At 43.1% G+C, this 21,194-nt stretch overlaps 1 protein-coding gene across 5 annotated transcripts in view; it reads left to right on the forward strand.

Moving 5' to 3' along the window:
• SLC4A10 (solute carrier family 4 member 10) overlaps positions 1–21,194 on the forward strand; it is a 285,654-nt gene that overhangs the window by 131,834 nt on the left and 132,626 nt on the right. For all 5 annotated transcript variants that reach the window (XR_014713600.1, XM_084643433.1, XM_084643434.1 and 2 more), the window contains exon 3: positions 1,226–1,372. Coding sequence is in view for 4 of the 5 variants with exons in the window: in XM_084643433.1 (XP_084499559.1) it covers positions 1,226–1,372 (147 nt within the window). In the remaining variant the exon portion in view is untranslated. The remainder of the gene's footprint in view (positions 1–1,225; positions 1,373–21,194) is intronic.

Below are 21,194 nucleotides of genomic sequence, written 5' to 3' on the forward strand. Positions count from 1 at the left end.
TCGAAAACTGGAACGGAGTTCTGATAGCACGGATTCCTCTCCCCAAACAGCGATCAGATCCCGTACCTCCCGTTCGGTCCATGCTGGAGCTCTTTTGCGATTCTGGGACTCCATCATGGTCACCTGTGCTGATGAGCTCTGCATGGTCACCTGCAGCTTGCCACGCTGGCCAAACAGGAAATGAGATTCAAAAGTTCGCGGTTCTTTTCCTGTCTACCTGGCCAGTGCATCTGAGTTGAGAGTGCTGTCCAGAGCGGTCAGAATGGAGCACTCTGGGATAGCTCCCGGAGGCCAATACCATCGAATTGTGTCCACAGTACCCCAAATTCGAGCTGGGAACGTCGATTTAAGCGCTAATCCACTTGTCAGGGGTGGAGTAAGGAAATCGATTTTAAGAGCCCTTTAAGTCGAATTAAAGGGCTTCACTGTGTGGACGGGTGCAGGTTTAAATCGATTTAACGCTGCTAAATTCGACCTAAAGTCCTAGTGTAGACCAGGGCTTAGGTGCCACAAGTATTCCTTTTCTTTTTGCGAATACAGACTAACACGGCTGCTACTCTGAAACCCGTCAGAATGCTACATTATCTATCTTTGAAGTGATTTACCGTGCTATTATTCTATTGTGTCATATAATTGAGATATGTGAATCTGTGGGGCTTGATCAGCAAAATTGGATTTCTTAGGCTCAGCAGCCAAGGACTATAGGTGTAGTGGTCAGATAGACGTTGTTAATTTTTTTTTAATGAAATATCAGTAGAAATAAAACCAGTCTAAGCTACCCATTAATTATTTGTAAATAGGGCACACAAAGTATGTTATGGAAGTGCAGGGATTTTGTTGTATACATTCTGTGTCCTGTCATCATGAACTTTTTGGCAAAATTTCCATTGACTTCACAGAGAGTTCTGCATATGGATGGTTGGCAGGATTTGGTGCATACATGGTTTCAACTTGCATAAAACTCCAGCACAAACAAATCAGAGTAATTTCATTAAGCATGTAATTCAAGAAGATCCATCTATCTTTCTACTGTTAATTTACAATACACCCCAAATTTATCTTTCTCTCTATATAAATCTCTAGGGGATTCGTCATTGTAGCATCAGAGATTCAGTACTGGGATTTTCTCCTGTATCAATAAATTGTGTATCGGTGACACTTCAGTATTATAATAGGACATTGTATCTTGCCATCTGCACTTTTTTAACAGTAACTTTCTTTGTAGGTCACCGAACATTGTTCATTGGAGTTCATGTGCCACTAGGTGGAAGAAAAAGTCACCGACGTCATAGACACCGTGGACACAAACACAGAAAGAGAGACAGGGAACGAGATTCAGGATTAGAGGATGGGAGAGAGTCTCCTCCTTTTGGTAAGGTTTATTTCTTCTTGCTGGAACTTTGAACAATAAACATCAATACGACAATGTATACTTCTCCTCCTCTTATATTTTAGTCAGTATTGACAATAGGGCTTTGGGATTGCAAGCCAAAGCCTTTCAGGTCTGTTCTAAAAATCTTTTGAAGTTTCCTCCGATTGTGTTTAAGTTTAGGGGATGAATAAATGAAAATACTTACTTTTAGTAGTGTTGTAGCATTCTAGAGCATTTATTTGGAGATAGGCACTTTATATAGATGGATGGAAACTATTGGTGCTGGGGAATTGGCTACTGTAAAATGTAGCAAGACCGCGTAATGTAGTGCTAATATTGAAATAGAGGGCCTGCTCCTGAACTATTGCGAATTTACACCAGCCTAAGATCTGATCCAGAGTCTATATCTTGCCTCTGTCCTTACATGACATTGTAAAGTGTAAATATATTGTGACATAGGTCATATTGTGAGATCAGCCTCGGTGTCTAGCTAAGGATCATGCCCTGTTTTTTTGTTGTGAGAGGGGCTGGAACAAGAATGAATGCAAGGGGGAATACAGGCATTTATGTGGGGGAAATGTGATATTTATCAAATATTTCTAGTATGAAAGGATCTCAGCCACCCTCCCACACCAAATGTATTGAAAAGGGGAAGAAAAGTGGGTACTCCCATATGTGTGTTTTGACATATGCCCTCATGCATACATCTGGATGACAACTAACTGGGGACTTGGGAGAGAGGAAAAAGCTAGCAAAACAAACCGCTCATACTAAATGGAAACCATATCATAGTGTAGCACAAAAGAATATTTTTAGTTCATTGGGGAAATGTAAGTGCCAGTGTAATTTTAGGTTGCAAACTAGTCATTACAAGATCCTTTATTTTAGACTGAATTTTAAATTATCTGTGCGGAAAGCTTTGAAGCAGTGTATTACAAGTGGTGAAGCTATAAGTCTGTATAAAAGAAGTTGATTTACTCAAATCTTTCACAGTCATATATACCAGGGATGAAAAAGCAGAAAGATAAGAGTGTGTTTCTTAAATTCAGTAGGAAAATAGAGGATTAAGAATTGAAGAATTAATATTGATGAAGAAAAATGGATGAGCTGACTTGGTTTGGAATGTATTTGTTACCACAAGAGCATATAGTGTATATATAGATACACTTAAAATGGATTTGTATGGATTTGTATATTTCAAATCTATGAAAAACATGCATTATTAATACAAATGTATGTTTTTTACCATGATTAATATTTTAAGGCATAGTAAGAGAAATATTTTTTCAAACAACCTTTCTTTAAAAAAATAGAGTTCAAAGTTGTTTAAAATGTTTTAAAGAAAGAACTTCTGCATACATAATGTTGTATATTTTTAATAGATAAACACTGAAAGCTTATGTTAACTAAGAGGCCACATTTTCAAAAGTGGTCAGGATCCAACAGCTCCCAGTCAGTTTCCTAATTTCATTTAGGTGCATAAATGGGAGCTAGATTTGCTGAAAAGTTTGCCCAGGTCCTTCCACCCCAAGACATCTAGCTTTGTGTCCTTTCCTATATCACAAGTAAAAAAATAGAGTTTTAGTTTTATCCTTACACCCTTTGATGTGCACATCACAAAATGCCACTCTTTGGCACAATTCAGCATAAGTGACAGTGAGTCTCTGTTCTGCAGAGGCAAAAGAGTGGAATAGCAATCCAGATTAGGCATATTACATGTGGCTACCTTTCTCCTGATGCCTAAGGAATCTGTGTCAAACCTCTGATTTTAGGGGAAATCCTCTTATGCTAAAGTCATTCTCCTAATTATAAGTGGTGTTGCCTAGATTACTCAGGGTATGTCTACACTACGAAATTAGGTCGAATTTATGGAAGTCAATTTTTTAGAAATTGATTTTATACAGTCGATTGTGTGTGTCCCCACTTAAGACCATTAAGTCCATTAAGTCGGTAGAGTGCATCCACAGTACTGAGGCTAGCATCGACTTCCGGAGTGTTGCACTGTGGGTAGCTATCCCACAGTTCCCGCAGTCTCCGCTGCCTATTGGAATTCTGGGTTGAGATCCCAATGCCTGAAGGGGCAAAAACATTGTCGTGCGTGGTTCTGGGTACATGTCGTCAGGCCCCACCCCCATGAAAGCAACAGCAGACAATCGTTTTGGCCTTTTTTCCTGGGTTACCGTGCAGATGCCATACCACGGCAAGCATGGAACCCACTCAGCTCACCGTCGTCGTACGTGTCCTGGGTGCTGGCAGACATGGTACTGCACTGCTACAGAGCAACAGCTCATTGCCTTGTGGCAGCAGACAGTGCAGTACAACTGGTAGTCGTCGTCATCTCCTGGGTGCTCTTGGCCGACCTCAGTGAGGTCGGTCGGGGCACCTGGGAAGACATGGGTGCTCCTGGCAGACCTCAGTGAGATCTGTCAGGGGTGCCTGGACATAAATGGGAGTGACTCCAGGTCATTCTCTTCTTAAGTTTCGTCTCATGGAGATTCAGTCTGCCTGGAAACAATGAAGGCTACAGTTGTACTGCACTGTCTGGTGGCGAGCACCCAGGAGATGATGACGGCTAGCAGTCATACTGCCCCATCTGTTGCCAGGCTACCCCTTGCTCTCCCCTCTCTCCCTCTGTGAAAGCAACAGCCGACAATAGTTTCCCTTCTTTTTCCATGCGGGCACCATATTGCTGTCAGCATTGTCATCCACCCACCGCTTCCGTTGCCACTCTGCTCTCCTGCAGACGCCATACCACGGCAAGCATGGAGCCCGCTCAGATCACTTCGGCAGTTTTGAGCATTGTAAATACCACGCGCATTATCCAGCAGTATATGCAGAACCAGAACCTACAAAAGCAGGTGAGGAAGTGATGGCAGCGCAGTGACGAGAGTGATGAGGACATGGACACAGACTTCTCTCAAAGTACAGGCTCCGGCAATTTGGACATCATGGTGGTAATGGGGCAGGTTCATGATGTGGAATGCTGATTCTGGGCCTGGGAAACAAGCACAGACTGGTGGGACTACATAGTGTTGCAGGTCTGGGATGATTCCCAGTGGCTGCGAAACTTTCGCATGCGTAAGGGCACTTTCATGGAACTTTGTGACTTACTTTCCCCTGCCCTGAAGCACAAGAATATCAAGATGAGAGCAGCCTTCACAGTTCACAAGCGAGTGGCAACAGCTGTCTGAAAGCTTGCAATGCCAGACAGCTACCGGTCAGTCGGGAATCAATGTGGAGTGGGCAAATCCACTGTGGGGGCTGCTGTGATCCAAGTAGCTGACACAATCACTGAGCTGCTGCTATTAAGGATAGTGACTCTGGGAAATGTGCAGGACATAGTGGATGGATTAGCTGCAATGGGATTCCCTAACTGTGGTGGGGTGATAGACGGAACCCATATCCCTATCTTGGCACCGGACCATCAAGGCAGTGAGTACATAAACCGCAAGGGGTACTTTTCAATAGTGCTGCAAACACTGGTGGATCACAAGGGACGTTTCAGCGACATCAACGTGGGATGGCCGGGAAAGGTACATGACACTTGTATCTTCAGGAACTCTGGTCTGTTTCAACAGCTGCAGCAAAGGACTTTCTTCCCAGACCAGAAAATAATTGTTGGGGATGTTGAAATGCCTATAGTTATCCTTGGGGACCCAACCTACCCCTTGTTCCCATGGCTTATGAAGCCACACACAGGCAGCCTGGACAGTAGTCAGGAGCTGTTCAACTACAGGCTGAGCAAGTGCAGAATGGTGGTAGAATGTGCATTTGGATGTTTAAAAGTGCGCTAGCGCAGTTTACTGACTCGGTTAGACCTCAGTGAAAACAATATTCCCACTAAAAAGAAAAGGAGGACTTGTGGCACCTTAGAGACTAACCAATTTATTAGATGCATCTGAGGAAGTGAGCTGTAGCTCACGAAAGCTTATGCTCTAATAAATTGGTTAGTCTCTAAGGTGCCACAAGTCCTCCTTTTCTTTTTGCGAATACAGACTAACACGGCTGTTACTCTGAAACCTGTCAATATTCCCACTGTTATTACTGCTTGCTGTGCACTCCACAATATCTGTGAGAGTAAGGGGGAGACGTTTATGGTGGGGTGGGAGGTTGAGGCAAATCGCCTGGCCGCTGATTACGCGCAGCCAGACACCAGGGCGGTTAGAAGAGTACAGGAGGGCGCAGTGTGCATCAGAGAAGCTTTGAAAACCAGTTTCATGACTGGCCAGGCTACGGTGTGAAAGTTCTATTTGTTTCTCCTGGATGAAAACCCGCCCCCTTGGTTCACTCTACTTCCATGTAAGCCAACCACCCTCCCCTCCCCACTTCAATCACCGCTTGCAGAGGCAATAAAGTCATTGTTGTTTCAAATTCATGCATTCTTTATTAATTCATCACACAAATAGGGGGATAACTGCCAAGGTAGCCCGGGAGGGGTGGGAGAGGAGGGAAGGACAAGGCCACACTGCACTTTAAAACTTACTGAATGCGAGCTTTCTGTTGCTTGGGCAGTCCTCTGGGGGTGGAGTGCTTGGGTGCCCAAAGGCCCCCCCACCTTGTTCTTGGGCGACTGGGTGAGGAGGCTATGGAACTTGGGGAGGAGGGCAGTTGGTTACACAGGGGCTGTAGTGGTGGTCTGTGTGCCTGCCTTTCCTTCAGCTCAACCGTACGCCGGAGCATATCAGTTTGATCCTCCAGTAGCCTCAGCATTGCCTCCTACCTTCTGTCAGCAAGCTGATGCCACCTGTCATCTTCAACCCGCCACCTGTCCTCACGTTCATATTGTGCTTTCCTGGACTCTGACATTGCTTGCCTCCATGCATTCTGCTGGGATCTTTCGGTGTGGGAGGACTGCATGAGCTCAGAACATTTCATCGTGAGTGCTTTTTTTTGCTTTCTAATCTTTGCTAGCCTCTGGGCCGGAGATGATAGTGTGAGTGTTGAAACATTTGCAGCTGTGGAAGGGAAAAAAAAGGGAGAGTAGTAGTTAAAAAGACACATTTTAGAGAACAATGTGTAGACTCTTTCACGGTGAACCTTGCTGTTAACATTACATAGCACATGTGCTTTCGGTACAAGGTCGCATTTTGCCTCTTATATTGAGGGTCTGCCGGTTTGGTGTGAAAGATCACACATGCAGGGCCGGGTAACAGAATTCGGCTTGCAGACAGCCATGGTAAGTCACGGTCTTTTGGCTTCATAACATGTGGGAATGGTTTCAAACAGCAGCACCCTCATTTCCCTTACCAAGCAGCCATTGGGTTGGCCATTTAAAATGTGTTGGCAATTTAAAAGGAGGGGCTGAGGTTTCTGGGTTAACATGCAGCACAAACCCAACTAACCCCCCCGCCACACACACACCCAATTCTCTGGGATGATCACTTCACCCCTCCCGCCACCACGTGGCTAACAGCGGGGAAGATTTCTGTTCAGCCACAGGCACGCAGCCCAGCAGGAATGGCTGCCCTTGCCCCCACATCCCAGAGAATTGGGTGATCGCTTCATTCCCCCCCACACCATGGATAACAGCAGGGAATATTTCTTTTCAGCCACAGGCACACAGCCCAGGAGGAACGGCCACCTTTGAATGTCCCCTTAATAAAATTACCCTACTTCAACCAGGTGACCATGAGGAGTGACCATCCAGGAGAGCTTTATGGAGATGTCCCTGGAGGATTTCTGCTCTATATCTCCAGACACGTTAACAACTTTTCCAGTAGCTGTACTGGCCGCGAATGCACGCCAAGTCTTCAGAGCAAATTAATCATTAAACACGCTTGCTTTTAAACCATGTATTATATTTACAAAGGTATACTCACCAGAGGTTCCTTCTCCGCCTGGTGGGTCTGGGAGCCTGCCTTGGGTGGGTTCGGGGGGTACTGGCTCCAGGTCCAGGGTGAGAAACAGTTCCTGGCTCTCGGGGAAAATGGTTTCTCCGCTTGCTTGCTGTGCACTATCTTCAACCTCCTCCTCCTCCTCATCTTCCTCTTCCCCAAAATGCGCATCCCTGTTGCGTGATAATCCATTGATGGAGTCAAAGCACAGAGGTGGGGTAGTGGTGGCTGCACCCCCTAGAATGGCATGCAGCTCACCATAGAAGTGGCATGTCTGGGGCTCTGACCCCAAGCGGCCGTTTGCCTCTCTGGTTTTTTGGTAGGCTTGCCTAAGCTCCTTAAATTTCATATGGCACTGCTGCAGGTCCCTGTTATAGCCTCTGTCCTTCATGCCCTTGGAAATTTTTTCAGATGTTTGGGCATTTCGTCTTTTGGAACGGAGTTCTGATAGTAAGGATTTGTCTCCCCATACAGCGATCAGATCCTGTAACTCCCGTTCGGTCCATGCTGGAGCTCTTTTGCAATTCTGGGACTCAATCATGGTCACCTCTGCTGTTGAGATCTGCACTCACCTGCAGCTTGCCATGCTGGCTAAACAGGAAATGAGATTCAAAAGTTTGCAGGCCTTTTCCTGTCTACCTGGCCAGTGCATCTGAGTCGAGAGTGCTGTCCAGAGTGGTCACAATGGAGCACTCTGGGATAGCTCCCGGGGGGCCAATACTGCCAAGTTGTGACCACACTACCCCAAATTCGACCTGGCAAGGTTGATTTCAGTGTTAAGTCCCTCTTTGGGAGAGGTGTACAGAAATCGATTTTAAAAGCCCTTTAAGTTGAAAAAAATGGCTTCGTCGTGTGGACGGGTGCAGGGTTAAATCGATCTAATGCTGCTAAATTCAACCTAAACTCGTAGTGTAGACCAGGGCTCAGTAAAAGAGGGGCTCATTTCTGTCACAATGTGCTGTATACTGTGGTATATAACTGCAACATGCGCTCCCTGGGAGGCCCCAGCAGGAATGTTAGCTGCGCCAGCTCTCCTTCATTCTAAGCAATTTTGTGACCGTTTTATCACCTATTCCAGTAATAGCTGTTCTAATTTTCTACCTTCCACAAGCTCTTTTTTTGTTAGTAAAGAAGAACTTTTCATATTTCTTCCTGGTGAGAAAAAGTAGGGAGGCCTACTTAGTACTGTGCAATTATGGAAGATGGAGATAAAACCAGAGCAAAAAGTGATGATAGGACAAATGAATCAAAGCATGGAAGAGGATAATTTTCAGTCTGCAATGAAGTACAACACAAAAGAAAATATTTTCATACAGCCTCTTTCTCATTGTCATGGTGCTTCACAGACAATTAAAACCTATATATGAAATTGCAAGAAAATGATGTACTATTGGTTACAGTGTACGTCATATACATAACATGAGTGGGGAAGAAGGGGAAGCTTCAGATTCCAAAGTTTGAAACTTTGTCTATATTTATATATTTTTTCATTAATTTCCTAACTTTTATTAAGTTTTGAGAAAAAGTAATACCATACATGTAGAGAAGATTTCTCTGTGAGAAATTAATAGACATACGCTAAATACATTCATCATGTGCCTATGCAATTGATCATGTACCTACATCCATATCACCTGCCAAAAATCTATCCTACTCATCCAGGAGTTCCAAAATTTTTACCCTGTGTGTCCGCATTTTGAGACCTACTGTGACCCCAACAAAGCAACACAGTGACCAAGGAATCCAAGGAATGTACACATTAAGTATGTTACTAAATACTCTCTATTGTGACTTGTGCTTCCGCATTGTGACACAGCTTCTCAAAATCTAGTGGTGTGGTAGAAATTGCACACCTAATCTCTGATGTGACATCAACAGTAGATGGATACCAAGACTTGATGGATGCAAGTGCGCTGAATCCAGCTTCACACAAATACAAATGGAACCCTGAGTTTCAAGGCATGTGTTGAGAGTGCAGGATATTCATTCTTGACAATGAACCAGAACCTGGGAGAGAAAGTTGGGCATATGTTCCTCTCAAGAATCAAATTTTGGTGAGCTGTTCGATGTCAGCTGTTGGCAAATCCATAGCATCAGGCTTGCACTGAAAGGAGTTTTGCACCCCACCCTACTTTGTCACCTCCAAGTTGGGGAAAAAGGATGTAAACCGTTCCTCCAGCCAGCTGAGATGCTCAGCCATCACCTGTGTGGGAGGCTGGATAATTTCATTTTCAGCTAGGAACTTGCAAAGCTATGGGAAAGATTCATAGACTTTAAGGTCAAAGGGACCATTGTGATCATCTAGTCTGACCTCCTGCATACTGCACATTCATAGTTTGTCCTCAATAGATTATTCTTCCAGAGAACAAATTTTCTTCATGAATTCTATGTTTTGATCACTCAGGTTAAGGATATGGATGTACTTTCCTTGCAGACCTGAATTCAATTCATTCCGTTTCCCAAATACATCTATGCCCGAGGCAAGAAGGCACATCCTCTTTGATCACATAGAAAACCCGCAGATTCACTCTTTTTGCGGTCCATTGCATAGGCATGCAGCTCAGCTCTCAGTTAAAATAATAGTCCCAGTATTTTCCCTCTTGAGAGCCAATGAGCTTCAGTGTTGAAGAACAGTACTTCATGATCTCATCCCTTTTCTTCACACAGTTTTGCAAACAGACTTGGGCAAAGAGGCTGAATCTCAATGTAGTTCACAATAGAAGAGACCTGTTGCAAAAATTCTTCTGGCTTTAGACCCAGTGCTTTAGATGCCGGTTGTTCTCTATGATTCATGCAGTGAGTCCACACAGCAGATGGAGCAACTTTCTTTATCAAGGTATCCAGGCCTTCTTTGTGGCCTGCCACAGATGGAGTGCCATCGTGCAAAAGCCCAGCATGCAATCACCTGGTAGATTTTTGTCTTGCATGTAGTGCATCGAACATTTCTTGTGCCATATTGTGTCCAGGAAGAGGGAGACAGAACAGAATGTCTTCGAGAATTGCACCTTCCCATGTGAATTTAACAAAAGTCAAGAAAGGTGCATCACAAACCTCAGTGCTCACATCAATTTGAAGAGCAAAAGCATCTGTGTTTTTCAGATGCTCCACTAGTGTTTTCCAGATCTGCTGCTGTGTGACATAGCAGGCGTTGTGGCCTTTCTTCATTCTTGACCAAAACACTGGTAAAGCCATAACCAAAGAGAGCCTTGTCATATTTGTAGCATGTTTCCTAGAGTCTTGTTTTTCATTCATAACTACATCACTAGACTCATTGCTGGAGTTTAAAGATGATACTTTGTGTAAAAATGAGTCCATGGTGCAAGGTCGTGCTGTGCGGAGGCTGCCATTTTGTAGATCAAAATGGTGGCCTCCTGGTGTGGAGTTTGTGGAGCAGCCCAAACACGTTCAGGGGCAGATGGCATCATCTCCCATGGTGAATATTGTCTGTTGGACCCATGACCCCATCTGTTGAAATGGGGTCGCAACCCACAGTTTGGGAACCTATGCACTTTTAAGTCTTTTGAGCAGTTTTTTTTAGCAGCTGCATTTTAAAAAACTCAATCTGACACAAAAATATTTCTTCCTTCTCCAACTAAATGTGGAATCTTCCCCACAAATTACCCTTCCCAAAGCCAAGGCCACACAAGATTCATGCCTGGCTCAGAGATAGCTTTCCCATATGTAAAAATGCCATAACTTTAAAGTCCAATATTTCATTTCCCTGAAGGGCTAAAAAGCCAGGACCTTTTGTACCATTCGGATTAGTTACCTAGGCTAACAATGGGTCCTAACACTCTCTTCTAGCCCTGGAAGATGCTGAGATATCTGACTTTAAAGTGGTCCTGTTTTTTACCTCTAGAAAAGCATTTTAAGTAGTTTTTAAGTGTTTATTTTTAATTTTTGCCTTTCATCTGAACCTGTTAGAACTGGACATTTGGGTTGGATTGTCAATGGTTTTTAGGTGCCTAATGATGCAGGCAGGCAGGCACCTAGTGGATTTTCAAAAGCCTCTCAGTGCCTAACCTACTAATGCACTTTCAACCCCCTGCCCCCACTAGGCTCCTATCCATCTCTTTAGGCAGCTTTGAAAATCTGGCCTTGGGTACTTTAAAGCACCTGGGACTATACAGGGAGAGATGTAAGAAATAGTCCCAGTGCATATTTTTGTATCTTGAAAACATTACTAATACATTTTCTCTGTAACACATCTGTCATATAGAAAATTCTGGTGAAACGTACCAGAGATTTTGGAAATGTACCATAAAAATTCTGGTGAAATGTACCATAAGAGTCTTTTTGGTGTTAATTTGGGATGATCCACATAACTCACTCATGAGTAATGTGACCATTATAAACTCATGCTGATAAAACTACCTCACACCATCGTATGTTCCCTAGGTACATGTATGTGCTAATATTTCCAAAAATTAAAATAAAAACACAGCTGAGTTGCATAAAGTGTTCCCCAGATCCAAAAGTCATCAGCAACTCTTCATGCGTAAGAATGAGTGAGTGCTGGCACAACAATACCATCTGGCAGCACCAAGAATATTAAGAAGGATTTCATAAAGTTAGAGTCGGCAAAGATCACATTGGAACTTCACTGTGGCAGATAATCCCCCTGTACTGGGGATGGTGCAGTCATGCTGCCACAGCAAGAAGTTCAGGAGGCACAGAGTCTCCCAGAGCAACTAGAGATGCTCTGCTTGTTGGTGTGGAGGGAAATGGGACTATGGTTGAGCCACTCTAATGAATATGATTAATGCTGCAGAGCCCTTGGGCTCCATGATCACAATGTCACAATGGTGCTCAAGTGGGGTGCACGGGGAGGAGAACACTCCAATGCCCTGTCCCTCCTCTGCATGTCTGTTCAGTCACTGGGCACATTCTGGCCCATAAGAGCAAACCGGCCACTTAGGGGGCAATTTCACCTATGCTCTCCTAACGTCTGACTCATTCTGAATTAAATAAGCATCGAGAGATGGTCAGCACCCTCAACCGCACCCATTTTCTTTAAAAGCATTCCTTCTTAACAGAAGGTGGGGCTGTATTCTCTGGAATGAAAGTGTGGTATCTTTGTGGGAGCAGTTTTAGGAAGAAATCACTTGAGACGCAGAGAGCTGTAGACCTTGAAAAGCAGCCATTTATTGCCACACGCTGAACTAACCAACAACCAGCCAAAACTGGCTGGGCTATCCCCTAATAATCTAACTCAGTTGCCATAGCAACAACAAGATTCTATTACTATGACAACCAAATACACAACAGGAAGGATAGGGAGTGTTCAACTAGCAGGTGCAAGAAGAAAGATATAGAAAAATAGGTTTTATGAGACTGAATGATAAAGCACAGTGCTCTGAAGTATGTCAGAAAAATAAATGAGGACTTTTGTGATGAGAACAAATTAGCAAATGTTTTGAAGCAATCTGGTATGAAAGAAGAAATTATTAAAGTCTAAGATGCAAAAGGTGAACAATAGAGACATTGGAATAAATGAAGATCTGAACTACTCAGAGACAAGCAGAACACTTCAATCTGTTCAACAACTAACCAAACACAAGACAGGTGGCATTATTCTAATCTGAATATGCAAGTATAATTTATGTGGGTTTTTTTTCAGCTGTGAAGCTGATTACTCACCCTAAAGAAATTTTATTAACACATATATTCATCTTCGCGTACATACAAAATATTTGTCTTTTGTGTAAGCTCTATGGCCAGAAGTGAACAAGCTCTCTACTCCCTGTATTGGGGGAAAAGTTAAAAGTGCTCCTGTACAGAGCACTGCTGCATGAGCAGAAGGACAACAGACTCAATGTCTTTAAACTGAGAACTATCGTGACCACCTACCCAGAAATTCTTCACTTTATTAAGAACATAAGAATGACTATACTGGGTCAGACCAGTGTGTCTCCATCCAGGTTTTAATACAAAATATTTTGATGAATGGAAGAACTGCATTTCTTTCTCCTTCTGGGTCCTCACATACAACCTCCACCTTTACACCAATCTTATTTTTCTCTGGGACTCTAACATGCACTCTGAAAACAACTTGTTTCAAGTCTTCCTTTTTCATCCCCTCAGATTGGCTAGCCTCACAACAGTAGATAGAGAGGCCCAGCCCATGATGATCTGGCTGTTGCAGATGCTGTGGTGGTAGGAATATGGGGGAAAACCCCCAGTCATTTATTGTTTATATTCCAGATAGGCCTCTCCCTGAGACTCTTTGCAGGCTTGGGGGAATCTCAAAGATAGTAAGTGGTTTTGTGTGAAGAGGATGCTGGAAATGGGATTCCTGTTTGTGCTATATGCTATTACGCTGTTTGGAGGTGGGGTGGGGTTAGAATTATATTCCTGGTTTGCATTTGCAGTTTTGTTTGTGCATTGCAGGTGCTGCTGTGTTGTCAGAGGGGTTAAGCAAGGAAGGCTACGGGGGGCTTCAAGGATGAGCTGGATAGAGAGCCCCTCTACGTCCATTTAGGCTGTGCTGACTCTTGATGATGTTGCACTTAGGAGGGTGACTAGAAGGCAGAAAATAGTTTTATTCAAAAAGGCAAAGGGCAGACCAGTGACATACACTGTGAAGTTATTCCCCCCTCCCCCAAGTGTTGCAGGAGTGGGAGGGGCTTGCAAGCAATACTGGAGGGGAGAATGGGCGCTCACCTATTCCCTATAAGGTGCAAAACAAAACTGATCAATGTTTTAGTCTTAAGTTCTGTTTTATCTCCCCTGAAAACATGGAGAAAGTGCAGAGAAAAATAGATAGGGGGCTGCAATGATTGTCAGCTAGAATGGGTGTTAGAGGGCATTTCTACCTCAGCAGGGAGCGGCGTTGTTTGTACATTACCAGTTATACAAAGTCCATTTATGCCTCATGTAAACTGTGAACAACCACCAAACTTCCTTTCTTGTAACCACTGTCTAAATAAACTGTTGAATTTTGAACAAATGAATTCTTTGATAGGATTACTGGCCTAGTAGGTGGGTGGGGGCAGATGTGATATCTTGATGTATAGTGATGTTTTTGACATGGTCCTACATGACATTTTCAAAAACAAACCAGGACAATGTGGTCTAGATGAAATTACTATAAGGTAGGTGGTGCAAAAACTGGTTGAAAGACTGTACTCAAAGAGTAATTATCCATGGTTTCCTGTCAATTCAACCTGGGTGGATGTATCTAGTGGGATTCCGCAGGGAGTCTGTCCTGGGTCTGGTACTAGCCAATATTTTCATTTATGATTTAGCTAATGGAATAGAGAGCATGCTTATAAAATTAGCAGATGACACCAAACTGGTTGAGGTTGCAAGCACTTTGGGGGACAGGATTAGAATTCAAAATGACCTCGACAAATTAGATAATTGGTTTGAATTCAACAAGATGAAATTCAATAAAGCAAGTGCAAAGTACTTCACGTAGGAAGGAAAAATCCAATGCACACTTACAAAATAAGGAAAAGCTGATTACATGGTAGTACTGCTAAAAAGGATCTGGGCATTACACTGTATCATAAATTGAATGTGAGTCAACAATGTGATGCAGTTGCAAAAAATGTTAATATTATTCTGGGGTGTATTAGTAGGAATGTCATATTCAAGATGCAAGATGTAATTGTCCTGCTCTCCTCAGCATGGGTGAGGCCCTAGCTGGAGTACTGTGTCCAAATATGGGCACCACACTTAAGAGAAGATGTGAACAAACTGGAGAGAGTCCAGTGGGCATGTTTAGTCTTAAGAAAAGAAGACTGAGCGGGAACCTTGTAACAGTCTTCAAATATGTGAACAGCCATTAAAAAGAAGGTGATCAGTTGTTCTCAATGTCCACTGTAAGTAGGACAAGAAATAATGGATTTAATCTGCAGCAAAAGAAATTTAGGTTATATATTAGGAAAAACTTTGTGACTGTAAAGATAGTTAAGCTCTGGAACAGTTTTCCGAGAGAGGTTGTGAAATCCCTATCACTGGAGGTTTTAAGAACAGGTTGGACAAACGCCTGTCAGGGAAGGTCTAGTTTTACTTGGTTCTAAGTGCAGGGGAATGGACTTGAACTTTCAAAGTCCCTTCCAGACCTACTTTTTATTATTCCGTGTATCCAGAGAGCACCTCCCATGTGTGGGACAACATGGGAGAAACTATCAAGAGAGCGATGGAGGCTGGCATCCGTGGCTGGTAAGAGGTAGGAACTGACACTGTGATAGTGAATAAGAGATGGTAAGTAGGGAGGCGATAGGCCACAAAAGGCCATAAATGTGAAAACAAATAGCTTTTTTGATGCAGTGGAAAAAAGGGAACCAGTGGAGGGATGCTGAGAGGCAGAAAACAGTCAAAGTGATGAGCTAGGGAAAAGATCTATGCAGCAGTATTTTGAATGGTATGAGTGGACTAAGGTGGGATTAATCAAGGGCAGAGATTTCCTGAAAAAGAGGAAGATGCACCAAAAATATGATTTATTAGTTTTTAAATCTCATTATTTCTAAATGAATCTCATAATTTATGAAAGTTTGGAGTTGGCATGTATTATACTCCCAGACCATGGACTCTTTTAAAACTGGAGAGTTGTATTAAACTTAGGATCCAAAAAAATCCCAACAACCCATAAACACAACTTGCGTGAGCCCCACTGTTGGAGAGACTTTCAGGAAAAACACCACACTGTACTGAGACCACACTTGTTCACCGCAGCTGTGTTCTCTTTGACCTCTTCAGCACAGCTCCAGTCCTTAAAGGGACCTGATGCAGGCAAATATAGCCTGGCATTTCACCCAGTTCTTAAACACAAATTTCACATTAAAGTAGTCTTACAAACATATTTTAACTTATGAGTGCTTCACAAATGTAATGTCATCCTGATGCTTCTGTTAACAAAATATATAATTCAGTTCATCCATCTGACTTATTGTTAGTAGTTCATGAGTTCCACAAACTCATAGCAGTCATTCTCAAGTGTGTCTTTGTCTCTTTTCTTTTTCTATAAGTACTGGTACCAATGGTGGGAACTCCGAAATCTTTCTTCAGTTTATTTCATCAATCAAGCAGTAATTTTCTATGGCAATTATTGTTCCACTGTCTGACAGACTAGCCAGTCCTGAACAGTTAAAATTCCAAAAAAAAGTTTATATGTTATGCAGTGGCGCTGGAACATTTTTAACAGTGGGGGTGCTGAAAGCCAGCCCCCTTATCCCTGTCCACCCCACTCCCACCCCCAGGGCTGAGGCCGGGACCCTGGGCTTGCAGGGCTGGCAGCTGGGAACCCGGGGGTGCTGCAGCACATCCCATACCCCTAGTTCCCGTGACTATGATATGAAATAATAGTTCCTGTATGAGATCAATGCTATACCATGTAATTCAGAGTCACTGAGCCTATGGCAAGCTAATTAGAAAACAAAAATCTACTAAATAAAACATATTAACTTATCCCAAACTATAAAACACTTGATTGAGAACAATAGCCATATAATAAATCAGGTTTCAGAGTAACAGCCGTGTTAGTCTGTATTCGCAAAAAGAAAAGGAGTACTTGTGGCACCTTAGAGACTAACCAATTTATTTGAGCTGTAGCTCACGAAAGCTCATGCTCAAATAAATTGGTTAGTCTCTAAGGTGCCACAAGTACTCCTTTTCTTTTTATAATAAATCAGTATAACTTCATTTGCCAATGTTACCTCAATCCTGGATACAATACAGGATAAGAAATAGGTACTTGGTATAGCTTGTAACAAACATGATGACATCCCCCTAGGTGGTGCATTCACCTAGCTCAGCAGTGGGATTTAGACACTGATAATAAGTGTGTCTAAACATTCATATGTTACTGTCTTTTGGGCTCTTTTCTCTCTAGTAAGATGACTTCAAATGTCTGGATTGTTTGGTGATTTGGTCCACTTGTACTCTACTGTTTTCCAGTTCAATTATTCCATTTTGGCATTTGTGTATTTTAACAGCTGGTACAAATATTATAGCAGTTTAATTAGCAGTTTCTCAGTTTCTCTGTTTTCCTCTGTGGTGCTTTAAAGAATAGTGTTCTATCCAAAGGTAAGAAGTCACTGGGGAGTAAAAGTCTGCAGTGAAGAATTCTTAAGACATCCTTTTTCTCTCTTCTGCTTTTACTTCATAGACTGCACTATCCTTTCAAGTACTACAAGGATTTTATCTTAATTTGCCAGGTCCCGCTCTCTTAGAAAGATTCCTAACAAGTACTTTATCTCCTGGTCAGAGGACAGCACCATTCACTTTCCAATTACAGTGATTCTTTCTATGATGAGCAGATTTTTGAGATGATTTTGATGCCACTTCATAAGCTTCTTACATATGATATTTGCTTTTTTCAACATAATCTTTATGGTTTCTGGGTGCAGACTCAGAGTTTGTACCTAAAGTAAATACAATGTCAATGGGCAAACATGGTGATAGTTCCATATAAGAAGTAGAAGGGTGAGAATCCGGTAGCCTCACTTTGTGTACCAATATAGGCATGGATTATTAAGAAAGTCTTTCCAGTTTGACTTTTGGTCTTCTGGCAAGGATCTCAACATAGCCAGCAGAATTCAGTTCAGCTTTTCTACTCGCCCATTTCCTTGTGAGTGGTATGGGATTGTGTGAGATGTTTCAGTTTTGCACTAGTGTTGTAACTGGAATAAATTATTTTCTAACCCCTCATTTTGGTTTCTTTGGGAAACCAAATTTAAAACCAAAATAATTGAAGACCTTGTTTGCTAAAGTCTTGCCTGACTTGTTACTGGTAGAGTAGGCTTGGACAAATCTAGTGAAGTGATCCACTATGAATAAAATGTATTCATATCCTTCTTTGCATCCTTTTTAGGTGCAAGAAATCTATTGATATAGCTCAAACGGTTTTGCTCTAACTAAATGGAGTTCTGGTAGGTTGGTGATGTTTCTTTTGCTTGTTACATGTACTGACTCTAGTCTCTTAGGGCTTGTCTTCACTGCAGTGTTAGCTTGAATTGTCTCCACTAGACTTAACTTCTCTTGAGTAGGCCTGTGGAGAGAAATTTGGGGCCCCAGTACATCATGTTTGCTAGGACCCCACCCCTTCCTATTTCATCCACAGTATATGCAGATCTTCACTGCAGCAGGGTTCAATAACAGGCTTCTAAGAGAGAAGCTTCACAAAAACATACCTGTGAAATAATCTGTGGTAAAAAGGGAATAATGTGTGGGGTGTATTTGTCGGTTCCACCCGGTTAGGAAAAGTTTGTGACTAGGTACAAGATTTCACACTACACAAATTATCATCTCTTTGCTTGTAGTCATTTTTTTTTAATGGAGATATCAGTACTTTATTTGCACAGACATTCTGGGGGACCCTGATACCATTTTTCCCCCTTACCCCTCTACTGTCAACCCTGCTCTTTAATTAGTTTTGCTTGATTGAGAGTGATCACACTGCAAAACAACACTCAAGCTGAACAGAGTGATTGTATGACCAGCCTGGGCTAGCCCCCACTGCATTACTAGCTCGAGCATCAGCAGCATTTGAGCTTCAATCCAGACCACCCAGCAGGCCAGCTAGATCAAGTTTAAAGCACCATTTACCTTGAGCTAGAGATTTCTGTGTGTGAGAATGGGAGTTGGGTTAGGAGCAACTCTCAGGTTGTACCTTCAGCTAACACTGCCATGAAGACTAACCCATAATGTTCAATGTCCCTCTTCATCTGCAGCCAATACAGTGGATCTCTTACATGTAGTGTTCACAAGTTAAAATATATTTGTGAAAGGATTTGAATATGAATTTTTTATTTCAGAACTGGGTGGAACACCAGCGTTATTTTTCTGTGCCCTGTCCCTTTAAGGATTGGTGCTCTGCTGAAGAGATCGTAGGGGACACATCTGACATGAGCAGGAGGAGGTCCCGGTAGAGTGTGATGTGCCCCGAAAGGCGTTAAAGCAGTGGGTCTTGTGCAAGCTTGGTTTGGTTTGGTTTGGCTTAGTCTAAGTTTAATAAACCTCTCCGGTTTTAAGAGACCCCAGTCTGGGTGTGTAATGTTTGGTGAGCCAGGCAGGAGAGGCTGAATTGCAATGATCTAATCTCTCCAAGATGAACCTGTCATATGAGCTTCTGCAGACTCTTTCAGGAAAAGCTTCCAGAAGGTAATGCAAACAGAAAAGTGATTTTGCAAAAAGAAAGTTCCCTCTGTTAATATAGGGGAACAACAACAAGGGATAGAAGTGAGAGTGACCAAGGGGCACAGCTGAATATCTTCAGTAGCTGATCCCCAATGAGAAATATTAGCAGGAAAGATATAGATTCCAAGGCTAGGAGGGTCCACTGTACGTTCCCCTGCTTTCTGCCTTGATTTCTGGGCTGGGTTGGGCAGTTAACATTGCAGTTAACAATGGGAGTTGCATTTTATGTAAGAGAGCAGTATGACTGCTCAGAGCTCCGGTATGAAACAGGAGAAAAGCCTGAGAGTCTCTGGATTAAGTTTAGAAGTGTGAGCAACAAGGGTGATATCATGGTGGGAGTCTGCTATAGACCACCAGACCAGGGGGATGAGGCAGACAAGGCTTTCTTTAGGCAACTAACGAAGTTACTAGATCGCAGGGCCTGGTTCTCATAGGAGATTTCAATCACCCTGATATCTGCTGGGAGAGCAATATAGCAGTGCACAGACTATTCAAGAAGTTTTTGGAAAGTGTAGGGGACAATTTCCTGGTGCAAGTGCTGGAGGAACCAACTAGAGGCAGAGCTCTTCTTGACCTGCTGCTCACAAACTGGGAAGAATTAGTAGGGGAAGCAAAAGTGGATGGGAACCTGGGAGGCAGTGACCATGAGGTGGTCAAGTTCAGGATCCTGACACAAGGGAAAAAGGAGAGCAGCAGAATACAGACCCTGGACTTCAGAAAAGCAGTCTTTGACTCCCTCAGGGAACTGATGGGCAGGATCCCCTGGGAGAATAACATGAGGGGGAAAGGAGTCCAGGAGAGATGGCTGTATTTTAAAGAATCCTTATTGAGGTTACAGGAACAAACTATTCCGATATGTAGAAAAGATAGTAAATATGGCAGTCAACCAGCTTGGCTTAACAGTAAGATCAGCAAGGATTTCAAACACAAAAAGGAAGCTCACAAGAAGTGGAAGATTGGACAAATGACCAGGGAAGAATATAAAAATATTGCTCAGGCATGCAGGAGTGAAATCAGGAAGGCCAAATCACACCTGGAGTTGCAGCTAGCAAGAGATGTTAAGAGTAACAAGAAGGGTTTCTTCAGGTATGTTAGCAACAAGAAGAAAGTCAAGGAAAGTGTGGGCCCCTTACTGAATGAGGGAGGCAACCTAGTGACAGAGGATGTGGAAAAAGCTAATGTACTCAATGCTTTTTTTGCCTCTGTCTTCACAAAACAAGGTCAGCTCCCAGACTACTGCACTGGTCAGCACAGCATGGGGAGGTGGTGACCAGCCCCCTGTAGAGAAAGAAGTGGTTGGGGACTATTTAGAAAAGCTGGACAAGCACAAGTCCATGGGGCCGGATGCAGTGCATCCGAGAGTGCTAAAGGAGTTGGCGGATGTGATTGCAGAGCCATTGGTCATTTTCTTTGAAAACTCATGGCGATCGGGGGAGGTCCTGGATGACTGGTAAGGCTAACGCAGTGCCCGTCTTTAAAAAAGGGAAAAAGGAGGATCCGGGGAGCTACAGGCCAGTCAGCCTCACCTCAGTCCCTGGAAATATCACGGAGCAGGTCCTCAAGGAATCAATTCTGAAGCACTTAGAGGAGAGGAAAGTAATCAGGAACAGTCAGCATGGATTCACCAAGGGCAAGTCATGCCTGACCAATCTGATTGCCTTCTATGATGAGATAACTGGCTCTGTGGATGAGGGGAAAGCAGTGGACCTGTTATTCCTTGACTTTAGCAAAGCTTTTGACACGGTGTCCCACAGTATTCTTGCCAGCAAGTTAAAGAAGTATGGGCTGCATGAATGGACTATAAGGTGGATAGAAAGCTGGCTAGATCATCAGGCTCAATGGGT

The sequence above is a fragment of the Lepidochelys olivacea genome (assembly GCF_965140295.1).
Source record: "Lepidochelys olivacea isolate rLepOli2 genome assembly, chromosome: 11".
NCBI classification, from domain to species: Eukaryota; Metazoa; Chordata; order Testudines; family Cheloniidae; genus Lepidochelys; species Lepidochelys olivacea.